This window comes from Struthio camelus, chromosome 2, assembly GCF_040807025.1.
Source record: "Struthio camelus isolate bStrCam1 chromosome 2, bStrCam1.hap1, whole genome shotgun sequence".
Lineage (NCBI taxonomy): Eukaryota > Metazoa > Chordata > Aves > Struthioniformes > Struthionidae > Struthio > Struthio camelus.
In genome coordinates this window covers 19,690,240-19,703,117 of record NC_090943.1, presented here as the reverse complement: position 1 = coordinate 19,703,117, position 12,878 = coordinate 19,690,240, and the positions used below count along the sequence as shown (strand labels likewise).

Below are 12,878 nucleotides of genomic sequence, written 5' to 3'. Positions count from 1 at the left end.
AATGAGCAAGGTAAAGAACAGTTCATCTGTTTGTTTCGTTATTAAGAGAATGAAAATTGATTTCTGGCCATTGATTTATTTCCTCAGTAAATACAATTCCACATCAGAATTGGTTTTCATTTTGAGATGTAGCAGAAATATACCTGACATACTGCTCTATTTCTTATGGTAGAATCCAAGATATTTCTTTAGCAAAATGATCGTCAAACCTAGTGAATTCAAACACTGTAATAAGAAAAATTGTCTTGGCTAATCAAGATCAAGTGTCTTTCTTTTTCATTGTCTTTTAATTGGAATTTGACTTTCTGCAATGGAATTATTGATAGGTCTTAGCACTTTTCTTTGACTGAATTCTAAAGGTATAACACAGATTTATAGTGCTTTTCTTTCTACTGCTGTCATAAAACGTCTCTGTGACATAAAGTGGAGCGTTTAAAAAATACCTGTTCCACATAGTGTGCCAAGTGTTTTTCCAATAGGAAGAACATCTCTGTGGTTTTGAATAAAAAATATCTGTTTCAGGGCTTCTGATACTTTCGTGCTACCTTTCTTTTTCTGCAAAGGTAATATGAAGAACAGAGCTATTAGTAAAAAGTTAATGTCTATATCTCACCTTCCAGGGCCTTCAACATTTGCATGAAAACAAAACTATCCACCGTGATATTAAGGGAAATAATATCCTCTTGACCACTGAAGGAGGAGTCAAGCTTGTGGATTTTGGTATGTTATGTTTAATTATTTATTCAATCAGCATTGGACCTCTGAGGCATAGAAAATAAAATAAGGAAAGAAATTAGAAAAGAGGAGCTATATTAACTTTTTATTTAGATTTTGAATACTTCATTAAAAATCACTTGGATAACTGAAACTGCTTTCTAATTTGATAGAAATAAATTATTTACAGGCTCAGTATTTTTACAGCTTTGTATTTTCCAACCATTTTACTAATGGGGTTTAGATAGCATGGCTAAGGAGTAGAAGTTATGGTGTTAGTAACTGCCAGACGGGAAAAAGCAGTGAAACAGGTAAAATGGGTTGCCTTAGAAGTATCACAGAATCACAGAATGGTTGAGGTTGAAAGGGACCTCTGGAGATCATCTAGTCCAACCCCCCTGCTCAAGCAGGGTCCTCTAGAGCACATTGCACAGGATCGCATCCAGACGGCTTTTGAATATCTCCAGGGAAGGAGACTTCACAGCCTCTCTGGGCAACCTGGTCCAGTGCTCTGTCACCCTCACAGGAAAGAAGTTTTTCCTCATGTTCAGATGGAACTTCCTGTGGTTCAGTTTGTGCCCGTTGCCTCCTGTCCTGTTGCTGGGCACCACGGAGAAGAGTCTGGCCCCATCCTCTCAACACCTTCCCTTCAGATACTTGTACGCGTTGATGAGATCGCCTCTCAGTCTTCTCTTCTCCAGGCTACACAGGCCCAGCTCTCGCAGCCTTTCCTCATAGGAGAGATGTTCCAGTCCCCTCATCATCTTCACAGGCCTCCGCTGGACTCTCTCCAGGAATGCCATGCCCCTCTTGTACTGGGGAGCCCAGAACTGGACATAATACTCCAGATATAGCCTCCCCAGGGCGGAGTAGAGGGGCAGGATCATTCTCCCTCGACCTGCTGGCAACACTCTGCCTAACTCTACCCCAGGACACCATCGGCTTTCTTGGCCACAAAGGCACACTGCTGGCTCATGCTTAACTTGTTGCCCACCAGGACTCCCAGGTCCTTCTCCGCAGAGCTGCTTTCCAGCAGGTCAACCCCCAGCCTCTGCATGGGGTCATTCCTCCCTAGGTGCAGGACCCTGCCCTTGCCTTTGTTGAACCTGCAGGAGGTTCCTTTCTGCCCAACTCTCCAGCCTGTCCAGGTCCCTCTGAATGGCAGCACAGCCTTCTGGTGTGTCAGCCACTCCTCCCAGTTTAGTATCATCAGCACACTTGCTGAGGGTGCACTCTGTCCCTTCCTCCAGGTCATCAATGAATACGCTGAGCAAGACTGGAGCCAGTACTGACCCCTGGGGGACACCACTAGCTGCAGGCCTCCAACTTGACTCTGTGCCACTGATCACAGCCCTCTGAGCTCGGCCATCCAGCCAGTTCTCAATCCACCTCACTGTCCACTCATCTAGCCCACACTTCCTGAGTTTACCTATGAGGATAAAAATATACTAACTATTATTTTATTTAAGAGAATATTAAAATTTGCAATGCTAGTTATTATGAACTTTTTATTAGCACACTATCTTCTAATCTTTAAGTACAATTTATAGGTTGTTACTTTATAGCATAGCAACCATTCGTAATATAATGGTTCCATTCAACATAAGGAAAATCTTCATTTCCCTTTACCCTCCCGTTTTGCTAATGAGATTTTTTCAATTGATACATAACAATTGTTTAAACTAATCATGGGATTTTAACTTCCAGTGGTGTAGTGTCTTCCTGCCAGTAGATTGTATCTGTGCAGCTCTCGTTACATAAAAAATCACAGCTATTAGGATTACTAATTCTTCTGAAGATTTATGTATGTGTGCTCATTTTTTATCCTTAGATAAAATCTTCAGTTGCAAAGCCATCACACTTTCTAAATTATTTGCTGTACCCTTGGTAGTAATCTCTGATAGTCTGGAAGTTTAATGTGAGGCAAAATCAGTATTTTTGCCCACAGGTTTTTAATGTGTTGTGGTTACTAAATTTTTAAGGTGCTGAAGGCAATTAGAACGGTAGGGGAATCAATGCTTCTGAAAATGAATTCACTTATGCAGGTGTCAAAACATACTAGCTGTAGGGATGAGGACCTTAATTCTTTATTCCCTGGTTACTGCAATCTACTGCTAAGGCTGTAATTGAAAAATAATTTTAAAATCTTGTGAGCAAAATTGTGGTGCCAAAGCATGGAACACGCACAAGAAATAAACATGCGTACACATTTATTTGGGTTGAAAAAGGGCCTGTAACATGTGCAGTCCTTCCTCAAAGGAATGCAAGAACTGCACCCCTCCTTAGAAATAGACTTTCTCTTGCAATTTTTTTTTCAGAACCAATCTGAAACCAACAATAGTTAGTTTCAAATGGAAAAAAAATTGTAGTCTTCACAAAGCCAGCATGGAGGATGTACCATTCACCTTTTAGGCTAATGTTTAAGGCATTCAGCTAGGATCTGGGAGATTTTTCTCTTCTACTTAGGAGGATTTTAACCCACACTAATTAGATTCCAAGAGTGTGCTTTAGCTAGGAATGTGAGTGGATCAAAATATCTCAAGTTGACACTGTTACAAACAGCTGTACATAAACATTTGTTGGATCCGGAACGGAAAGCCATAACCACTCTTGTACTTAATAGGCTGGTGAACCAAACAACCTTCAGAAGGAGATAGTCACAATGGCACAATCTCTTTCTCTCTCAGGAAATACTCAGTGGAAATAAAATTTTTATTTTGGGTTGAAGAAATTATTACATGGGGCTAATCCCCTCTTCTCCCTCTCCCCGACCCCCCAGAAAATCTGGTACTCACACAGCCCTGTCAGGCGTGCACAAAGCATTTCCATGGCAGTGTAGAGGGGAGCAGAGACAGTAGATCAAGGACTCCTGCCCCTCTAGCATGAACCAGCAGACAGAGGGCGTGAGCCCTTCCTGAAGATGATGTTGGCTGAGCTATCCTCCTACATGCTGATTGATGATGGGATGTTCTGAAGAACCCTTTGCCCTCCTCACCCAATACTCTGATTTTCATTTAAACAGCTGCATAAAACCTGTATTTGAAAGCTGGACCTTTGAAGTACCTTATGGAGTACAGTATTAGAAAAGGACATGGTATGTGGTCATATAACTTGAACTTGTGTTGCTTTTTTTTTTTTTAAGTGCTATTAGGAGTTCCTAAGAGTCAGAAATGAAAAACCACTAAAGAGAGTTAAATATTCTTTAAGAATGGTGTCTCTTTCCTGTGTTCTTTTTGTACTTCTTGAACTTGGCCTGTATAATAGTCTACCACCATTTGGAGTCCTTTCTTTTTTGCGCAGCAGTACTGACTTTCCAGAACCTTCGTTTTGTGACACAGTTTGTACAAATTGTCTATAGTCGTTGCATCATAGGTATTTATATATATGCTGTGACCGTGGTTTCTGAACACCGTACAGGCTGTAATAGATGACCTTCACAACACTATTAGGATGAAGGAAATTACTGTAATTCCCAGTTAACAGCTGGGGATCTGAAACTTGAGATTGAATTGCTTGAGGTATTATGGAAAGTCTGTGGAAAAACTCTCCCAAAATCCAGGCTAAGAGTCTTAACTGTTTGTCTTTCACATAGGTATGGAAAGTTAATGAGATGAGAAAGTCTTTCAAAGAGTACCGTGGCAGTGTCTCACCTAGATTGCTTTAAAGAGTGAAATTCTTGCCCTTTCTTAAAATTCTGTTGCAATGTTATTTAATCTGTGTAGAGGTTACCGCAGTAATATCCTCATAACTGAAACACCTCAATCTCAAAGTATATACTTATCGAATCAAGTAAATGAGTTTATAGTACCTTCCACACCAGGGCTTCTGAAACTGAATGGCTTATCGAAGAATTGCCAGATAGAGCTATTATTTTAAACCTTCCATACCACAAGAAATTTGGAATACCGTTCCTAGAGAAGCTTCCTCTCCCCTTATATCCATCCAATATGATAGCTCAGATCACCAAAGATAAACAAAATCATTCTCTTTGACTACAAACAATGAGGACTCACCAACAGGATCTTCTCTAAGCAGATCCTGTGACCACAGAACTTCTTCAGTACCTAGATTCGTTAGCCTCCTATACCTAGAAGATTAATATATCTTGCAAATTCCATCTTTTCGTCTGTTACAGAAGGGTGACTAAAGACAGTTTAAGTGCCTGGAACATTTGTGGGAATTAGCTGTTTAGCTGTTCTGATGGAAAATGTTTGGGGAAGATGCAAGTCTGAGAATTGCAACAATAATGCTCTGAGTTTCCCTTTGCTGCAGCAATAGAAATAATAAATAGCTGCACTGTTTTCAAGTGCAATTGATATGTTTGCACTGTAAGATAAGGGTGTGATAGAAAAATATGCATTTACGTTAAAATTAATGTCCTGCAGCACTTTAAAGAATGCAAGCTAAATAGCATACTATATAAAAGAGTTGGAGACAAGCAAGGTACAAATGAAATTTTCTTCATAAATGTTTTTAATTACATTCACAGCTGTTCATTAGCTTTCTGAGAAGGAAATGTTTTTATTCTCACTCTTCTAAAGTTTTTTTTATAGGTTCCTTAGCTTTCAGGTTGTTTGAGGAGGATTCTAATGTTAAAGATCCAGATTTCAAAAGGTATCTTGGCCACTAAAGATGTAGATTAGCACCTAATAAGATTTTCAAAAACTGCTAGCATGCAAATGGAAATGAATCAGATACTAGATACCTTTTGAAAATCTCACGAAAAACTATCTGCAGTTTTTACTGCCTAAATATCTTTCAGTGTCTGACCTTGTTTCATCAGTTAAAAAGTGGCCTGAAGTCACTTGCACTCATAGCACTCCTCATCTATAATAAAATTCATATAGTCATCTGCATCTTACAATGTATAACTAATTTTATAGAGAGCTGAGTGCATGCCATCTGCTTAGGCTGAAAAAAACTTGCTTACTTGAGTAGTCGTACTGAGTTCATTTTCTTGAAACCACAACAAGGAGCAGGGCCATCCATGTATTAAATAGTTTTAGTCTGAGACAGAATTGCCATTCCTTTGAAAATTCTAATGTGACAAATGAAGGGCTGTTCCACAATGGGAAAAAAAATTTGAGCTATAGTATTATTGGTGTTGTTACTGTTTTAACTTTGTTCTGAGAAAGCCCAGGTGACATTTCATTTTGAAAAATTTGACGTGTTTCTGAAATCCGCTGACATCCCGGGAAGCCTGGGAGCTTGGAAGCCAAAGCTCTTCATGCTTATATGTTGTTGAAAGAAGAGGATTCTAGAGTCGCATGGCTAGTGATATTTTTGGCCAAAAAAAAGAGTATAGCACTGATGGAAAATTCCCCTTCAGCTGTGTTTTTGAAGCCTCGTAGGTTGATAGTCTTGAACAAGAGCATGGGCAGCTTATGCTTCTGTGGGACTGCTGAAACCTGCATATCTCAGGATGAGCAGCTGTTACCTTGAAAACGTCCTGGAAAATGTTAAGTATAAATTATACTCCACCACTTACACAAATACATTGTTTTTTTCAGCAGCTCTGTTCCTTCCTGAAGGCCATATCCTTCTATGATGAAAACATACTTTCATACCACATATAATTAGGCTTTTGAACTTATTACATTCAAGAATAGTTGTTGAAAAAAAGAGTCAGAGGAAGTGAAAGAGAGAGTCAGATGTCTGTATGGATATTAGGAATACCCAAGCTCCTAAAATGAAAATTGGAGGACTCATCAAATCTTATCCTTTGGAGTTTAAGCCTATTTCTAACTAAAAGAGATCCCATGATTCCCCCAAGCCAACTAGTACTGGCACTGTGGGAAAGAGGATTGACAGTCTCCCTTTTCCATTTCTTCTGAGGCATTTCACTGGGTATCTCATTTCAGTATGTAAAACTCTCCATCATTAGAGTTTCTAGGTAAGTCCAGCTATACACAGAAAAGTTGTAAAGCTTTAGCATGGCTAAGCCACATTCCAGGGGAAGTCATGGAAAGAAGGTAATGCAATCACTGCCACTGGCAGATGGGTGGAAAATTACAAACACTATTCTGAGTGCAGTTAATAGAATACTCACTTCAAGAGTTCCTTTAGGACTGTGGTTAATGAGATTTCAATTTGCATAACTATCTGAAACATGTATTGTAATATTAATGGCACATGTCTACAGTGAAGATTTTCTGCTTTCTTTCCAGGTGATTTCAGATGATAGAAGTGTTGCATTTGAAAGTTGCATGTGAATATTGTCTTGGCATTGCAATTTCATTGGCATTGCAGTTTCAGATATCATGCTGGGCATGAAGCTGACACAATTTTTGTGGATGTTTACTAGCCTGACTCAGCTAGAGATTAACCTGAGTGTGACTCATTGGAGGAAAAGTGGATTGGGGGAGGGAGTACAGTATTACTTTATTTAGACATACTTAAAACTAGCATTATTTTGATTAATACTTGGACTATTACTTTGATATAGTTTGGAAGCTGCAGATAAACTGTTGTGTTTGGAATGTAATAGGGTAATTATTTTGCTACAGAGAAAATGATACTTCAGTTAAAGCTAGTTGCAATCATTTACGGCTAAAAGCCACGGAAATCTTAATGCTGACATTCCCAAATTGCCTTCTTGTTATTCAAAATTATAATTTGGTAAAACATGCCAAATGTAAAAATCTCTTTTTTGGTAGTACATTGCTATATTAACTCTCCTCCTACTTTAATTTTTTTTTTCATTTTTTTCTAGGTAATACTAAACGAAGGTAGTGAGTTCATTTCATAATTCAGTTCAGTTCATAAATTGAATTTTTTGGGGGGTTTTCTGTAGAAAGTGTGTGGAGGAACTGTGCCAGCATTCTCTGTTGTGACTCTTTCTTACAGAAAGAACTGAGTACTTCTAAGTATTTCTTTCTTACTGATTACAAAATATTAATAATGCTTCAGCCCTATTAGTCATCAGTAAGAACTGATCAACATACGAACTTAGGCAAAAGGACTGCATAGGTGTTACTAGGTTTTGTTGCATGACATTCATGCCTTTCTCTACAGAAATACAGGCCAAACTATTTAAAATTTGGCAACTAAATTGAACAGGCTGATTTTTCGAAGTGTTGATAAGCCAGCAGCTGCCATAAGGAGAAAGCAAGAATAGTAAAATTAGTTATACTACACAGAATGTTCAAAATAATAGGGCCAATCTCAAAATAATTAATGAGCAAGACTCCATCTTAATAGCCCCATCTGCTTAATTGCTCACCTCTCCTGGTTTACAGAGCTTTCTGCTCAGTCATGCAGGAAAAGCATCTGAAATCCAGGGTCAGAGGTGAGGAAGGGATCCACAATGCTGAGCTTCATCCTTGCAGCATGGCATCTCACTGGCTGTCACGTTCCCCTGCTATGACACCATGCTATGGCCTCCCTTCCATGACAGAGCTTGATAGATGCAGTGGGTTGATTGATCGCAGATCAATCCAAGAAGCCTTATGGGGCACATGGCATTGCAAAGGGAGAGAAGGGTCATGGCACCATGCTGCAAATACATGCAGTACTGGCCTGGCTGGACTAAATTGTGAGTCTAGAGCCACCTTGTGCTCAGTGAATAGCTTGAGAAGTGAGTGATCCAAATTTAAAACTGGGACATTTTGAGGAAGGACAGTTTGATCCCTTTCTTTGTTAACGTTTATCACAATTTCCAGCCTTGGATGTCCTGCTGACATTGAAGAGGAGTTCAACATGGCCTTGAATAGTTTTCCAAACTGCTGTAGATTCATTTTTCTGGACTGGTTAGAATATCCTATTTTGTCTCCTCCTTCTTGCCATGCAGAGCTATAAATGTTGTCTGAATCATTCTGCAAAAATGAAACAATTGATTAAAATCATTTCATTTGAAAGTATTCAAAAATAAAATAATTTGATTTCTGCCCTTAGCTTAACTCTAAGCAATGAGTCATAGCAAGACTTCTATTTGCCTTAGTCATTCTAGCATGCATCCATAATAAAGCTGTCTGCTTCAATGATTCAGGTCAAGAACAGGCTATCAATGTGTTGTCATTTCTGCATACTGCATAGCATGACATTCACATGTTCCTTCCACACAACTTTTGCTGGGGCTGTGACAGAAGCCAATAAAAGTAGAAACTTCAATGAAAAAACTTCTTTCATGAGCAGCTTGTCAAACTGCTTTGAACCTAATCAAATTAATAATTCCAAATTTCTCAAATCAGTGTTAGCAGGGATAAGATGGATTGCATTGACTTGAGCTGTGGAATATTTTCTTTGTTGAATGTTTAATTCTTTGTTGAAGGGTTAGTCCTTAAAAACTTATTTTATGGGCCATGCATGAATGAAAACCTTTGTGCTGTCCAGAAACAGTAAGAAGAAATCATGTGACCAAAGGCTATATCCAGGATAAGCTGTTCACTTGATCTTTTCAACAGTTTTTTTTACTAATTCCCATAAAGGTGTCACTGATGGCTTAAACATTAGAGAAGTCTGATACAGAAAGCTGATGTCCTATGCCAGAGACCCATGAAGCTAGAAAATAGTGCTCTCTGGCCAGAAGACTCTCTCATGGTTCTCCCAGCAGTCAAAGAGTCATCTCTTCAGCCCTTTACCAAGTTATCTCAGGCCATTTTGCATGTGAGGGTGGCAAGAGGGGCTGGCTGGAAAGTATGCTGCAATAGTCCTGTGCTCACTAGCCTGTGATCCTACAGGGACTGTGAGCAGCTGGTATAACGCAGGCAGGCCTTTTAGGTAAGACAGCTTTGGAACTCATGGATTCACCTCTGACTTTTAGCCCAAAGGACTTTCAGTCTGAACTTTGAACACCTCCTGTTACTCAGTTCTTGAGTGCAGAAATTAAATGCACTGGTTGAAATAGAATTGCAAAGAATTGTCTAAAACAGCCCTGAAACCATTAGTCCTTGGCGTAATTCAAGAATCTGTTTGGTAGAAGCATCTGTATGGCCTTCTTTTTATAAACACTTAAATTCTTGAGTCTGTTCTTTTATTTCTGCTGCCCAGGTGTTTCTCAGAGACTTAGAAGTTTTCCCATTTACTCCCCTCTCATTCTGGCCTATGTGTTTTATGTGGTATTCATTCAATCCCATTTACTTTACAGAACTTTTGGACTTTTCAGGGACCTTAATTTGTCCGCAGCCTGCTTCATAGCATTTTAGGAAAAGAGCAAGTTATCGGAACACCTCTGGTCTCACCTGCTGTATAGTACAACCTGTTCATTTGTAACTGGCTGTTGAATCCAGTGACTCAGTTTGCACTGAAGTATTTCAGTCCTTAGTTGTCTTAAATATTCTGTCCCATCAGCATAATTGCTGCTAGTATGCAGATAATCCTAGCAGGCAAACCATGCCGCATAACAAGGAGACAATCCCGTGTGTTTCTTCCAGTTGTACAGGGAAAAATTCCTTTTGGGGCTTAAAAAGTGACAGTCAGTTTCAGTCCAAGTGTGTAAGGAAGGCAGCGTCTAAAAAGGAGAGCTTGCCTCACCAGCATACTGCACCAGACTGTGTGTAGCTGCACAAATCCCTGAGGGTTTGGAGAAGGCTAGTTGTCCCTTCTGAATACCTCTGGCCACTTGTGCATCAGCAAAACAAATGTTCCTTGCCTCCCATTCAGGAACCCAGATGAAGCCCTGAAGCATGAGATTTGATTAGAATCACTGGCCTCGTGCCAAATAATTCTGCTAGGACCATGTGGAGGGCAGCGTGCGGTATCCTGTTCTGCAGGGCCTACCAATAAAGGGTGCAGAGTTACAGACTAAGGGAAATAGAAGGCATGGCCACACCATCTTGTCTAAACTCCTGTATACAAAAGACCTCCGATTTCTTAAAGAAACTGTATTGAAATTTTTCTTTCAAAAAAGATGATGCATCTCACAGATGTAGTGAACATTGTGCTTTTTCAAGGTCGCTATTTGCTGTTTTATCATCTGTACCTTGTAACGATTCCGTCTCTGATGTAGGATTTTCGTTTGCCTTACCTTTAATCCTGGCAGTAACTGTACTGTGAATCCACTGAACTGTGATTACTTTATTTTCCCCTATGTATAACCTATATTGTTATCTTATAGTTTAGATTCACTGTTTTTTATCCCACTTTTCCTCCGTACCTCTTAGTTTTATATAAACACCATGGATTTTTCATCTCCCAGGCAATTCCTATACCTGATCTTCTTGGCTACTAAGCTTTTGACCTTTTGGGAGTTGTAAAAGGACCATTTGGCTGGCTTTTGGATGAGGGCTGTTTCAATTTAAGATTTACATTCTGGAATGTGTGTTTTGGCAGTGTATTTCATTCATTAAAACATTTTAGACATTAAGGTAATACGTAAAGACTGGGGACATAGTGACAAAGGACATGGAAAAGGCCAAGGTACTTGATGCCTTCTTTACTGTGGTCTTTACTAATAAGACTTGCCTTCAGGAATCCCAGGCTCCTAAGACTAGAAGGAGAGAAAGCCTTATCCTCTGTAGAAAGACTAATCCTCTGTAGAAGAAGATCTCGTCAGGGAACGTATAAACAAATTGGGCATGCATAAGTCCATGGGACCTGATGGGATGTACCCATGAGTAGTGAGGGAGCTGGCCAATCTCACTGCAAGGTCACTAGATAATCTTTGAAAGATCATGCTGACCAGGGGAGGTTCCTGAGGCCTGGAAGAACACAAATGTCACTCCTGTGTTCAAGAAGGGCAAGTTTGCTGATGATGCTAAACTGGGAGGAATGACTGACACACCAGAAGGCTGTGCTGCCATTCAGAGGGACCTGGACAGGCTGGAGAGTCGGGCAGAGAGGAACCTCCTGTAAGTTCAACAAAGGGAAGCGCCGGGTCCTGCGTCTAGGGAGGAATGACCCCATGCACCAGTACAGGCTGGCGGCTGACTGGCTGGAAAGCAGCTTTGCAGAAAAGGTCCTGTGGGTCCTGGTGGGCAACAAAGCGAGTATGAGCCGGCAACGCACCCTTGTGGCAAAGGCGGCCAGCAACCTCCTGGGTTGCGTTAGGCCAGCAGAGTGTTGCCAGCAGGTGGAAGGGGGTGATCCTTCCTCTCTGCTCAGCACTGGTGAGACCATATCAGGAGTGCTGTGTCCCGTTGTGGGCTCCCCAGTACAAGAAAAAAATGGATTTACTGGAGTGAGTTCAGCGAAGGGCCACAAAGATGATTAAGGGACTGAAGCACCTCTCACATGAGGAGAGTCTTGAGAGAGCTGGGACCATTGAGCCTGGAGAAGGGAAGGCTCAGGGGTATCTTATTAATGTGTGCCAATACTTGATGGGAGGGTGTAAAGAAGGTGAGGCCAAACTGTTCTCAGTGGTGCCCAGTGAAAGGACAAGAGGCAACGGGCACAAATTGGGATACAGGAAATTCTATTTAAACAAAAAGAACCCCATTTTTACTGTGTGTGTGACCAAACACTGGAACAGGTTGCCCAGAGAAGTTGTGAAATCTCCTTCTTTGGAGATATTCAAAACCTAATTAGATGCAGATCTGCTGTAGTTGACCCTGGCCTGAGCAGGAGGATTGGACAAGATGATCGCCAGAGGTGCCTTCCAAACTCAACCATTCTGTAATTCTATGAAGGTTATTTTTTTAAAGATCTTTTTTGCCAGGTCCTTTCTAAGGTCTTAGTATTTTCTTAGAAAAATTCTCTCCAGGATAGTGTGGTGGAATGCTTCCTACCTTTTCTGCTTCCTCCTCATTCATTATTCTCTGTCCAGGGTTAACTAATAGAAATGCTAAGGTTTCAGTTCTGTCTCTGGTGTTTATTTTGCTGTGTCTGTCTGCTGTAGACCCACTATAGTTCTATCATAGTAGATGATTTATGACAAGTGAAAGAAATTATGTGTTTCTGCCCTTACTTTCCCAGTAGTAGTAATTGTTTTCCTTTTGCGGAGCTATATATAGGGTACTGGACTGTAAAACTGTAGATTAGCAACAATAGCAATATAAAATGCTGCTGAAAGTAGTGATCCTTCTGGCTCCTCATTTAAGCTTTATGACTACTTACCCCTTTTGTGTAGTTTCTTTTTGTTTATTCCAATCCTGTTGGTGAGAATCTCGTTTTCATTCTGTATTTAATTTGAGCACTCATCACCTCAATCTGAGCAGTTCTCAGACATGATTTTTTGTCAGCAGCTGATCCAAGGATCCAACACTGCCTCTGTTCTCTTTTCAGTTAAA

General features: G+C 40.3%; 1 protein-coding gene across 6 annotated transcripts in view; it reads left to right on the top strand.

Annotated features, from left to right (window-relative positions):
• MYO3A (myosin IIIA) overlaps positions 1 to 12,878 on the top strand; it is a 157,482-nt gene that overhangs the window by 54,896 nt on the left and 89,708 nt on the right. For all 6 annotated transcript variants that reach the window (XM_068934533.1, XM_068934537.1, XM_068934535.1 and 3 more), the window contains one exon: positions 621 to 720. In XM_068934533.1, coding sequence (XP_068790634.1) covers positions 621 to 720 — 100 coding nt within the window. The remainder of the gene's footprint in view (positions 1 to 620; positions 721 to 12,878) is intronic.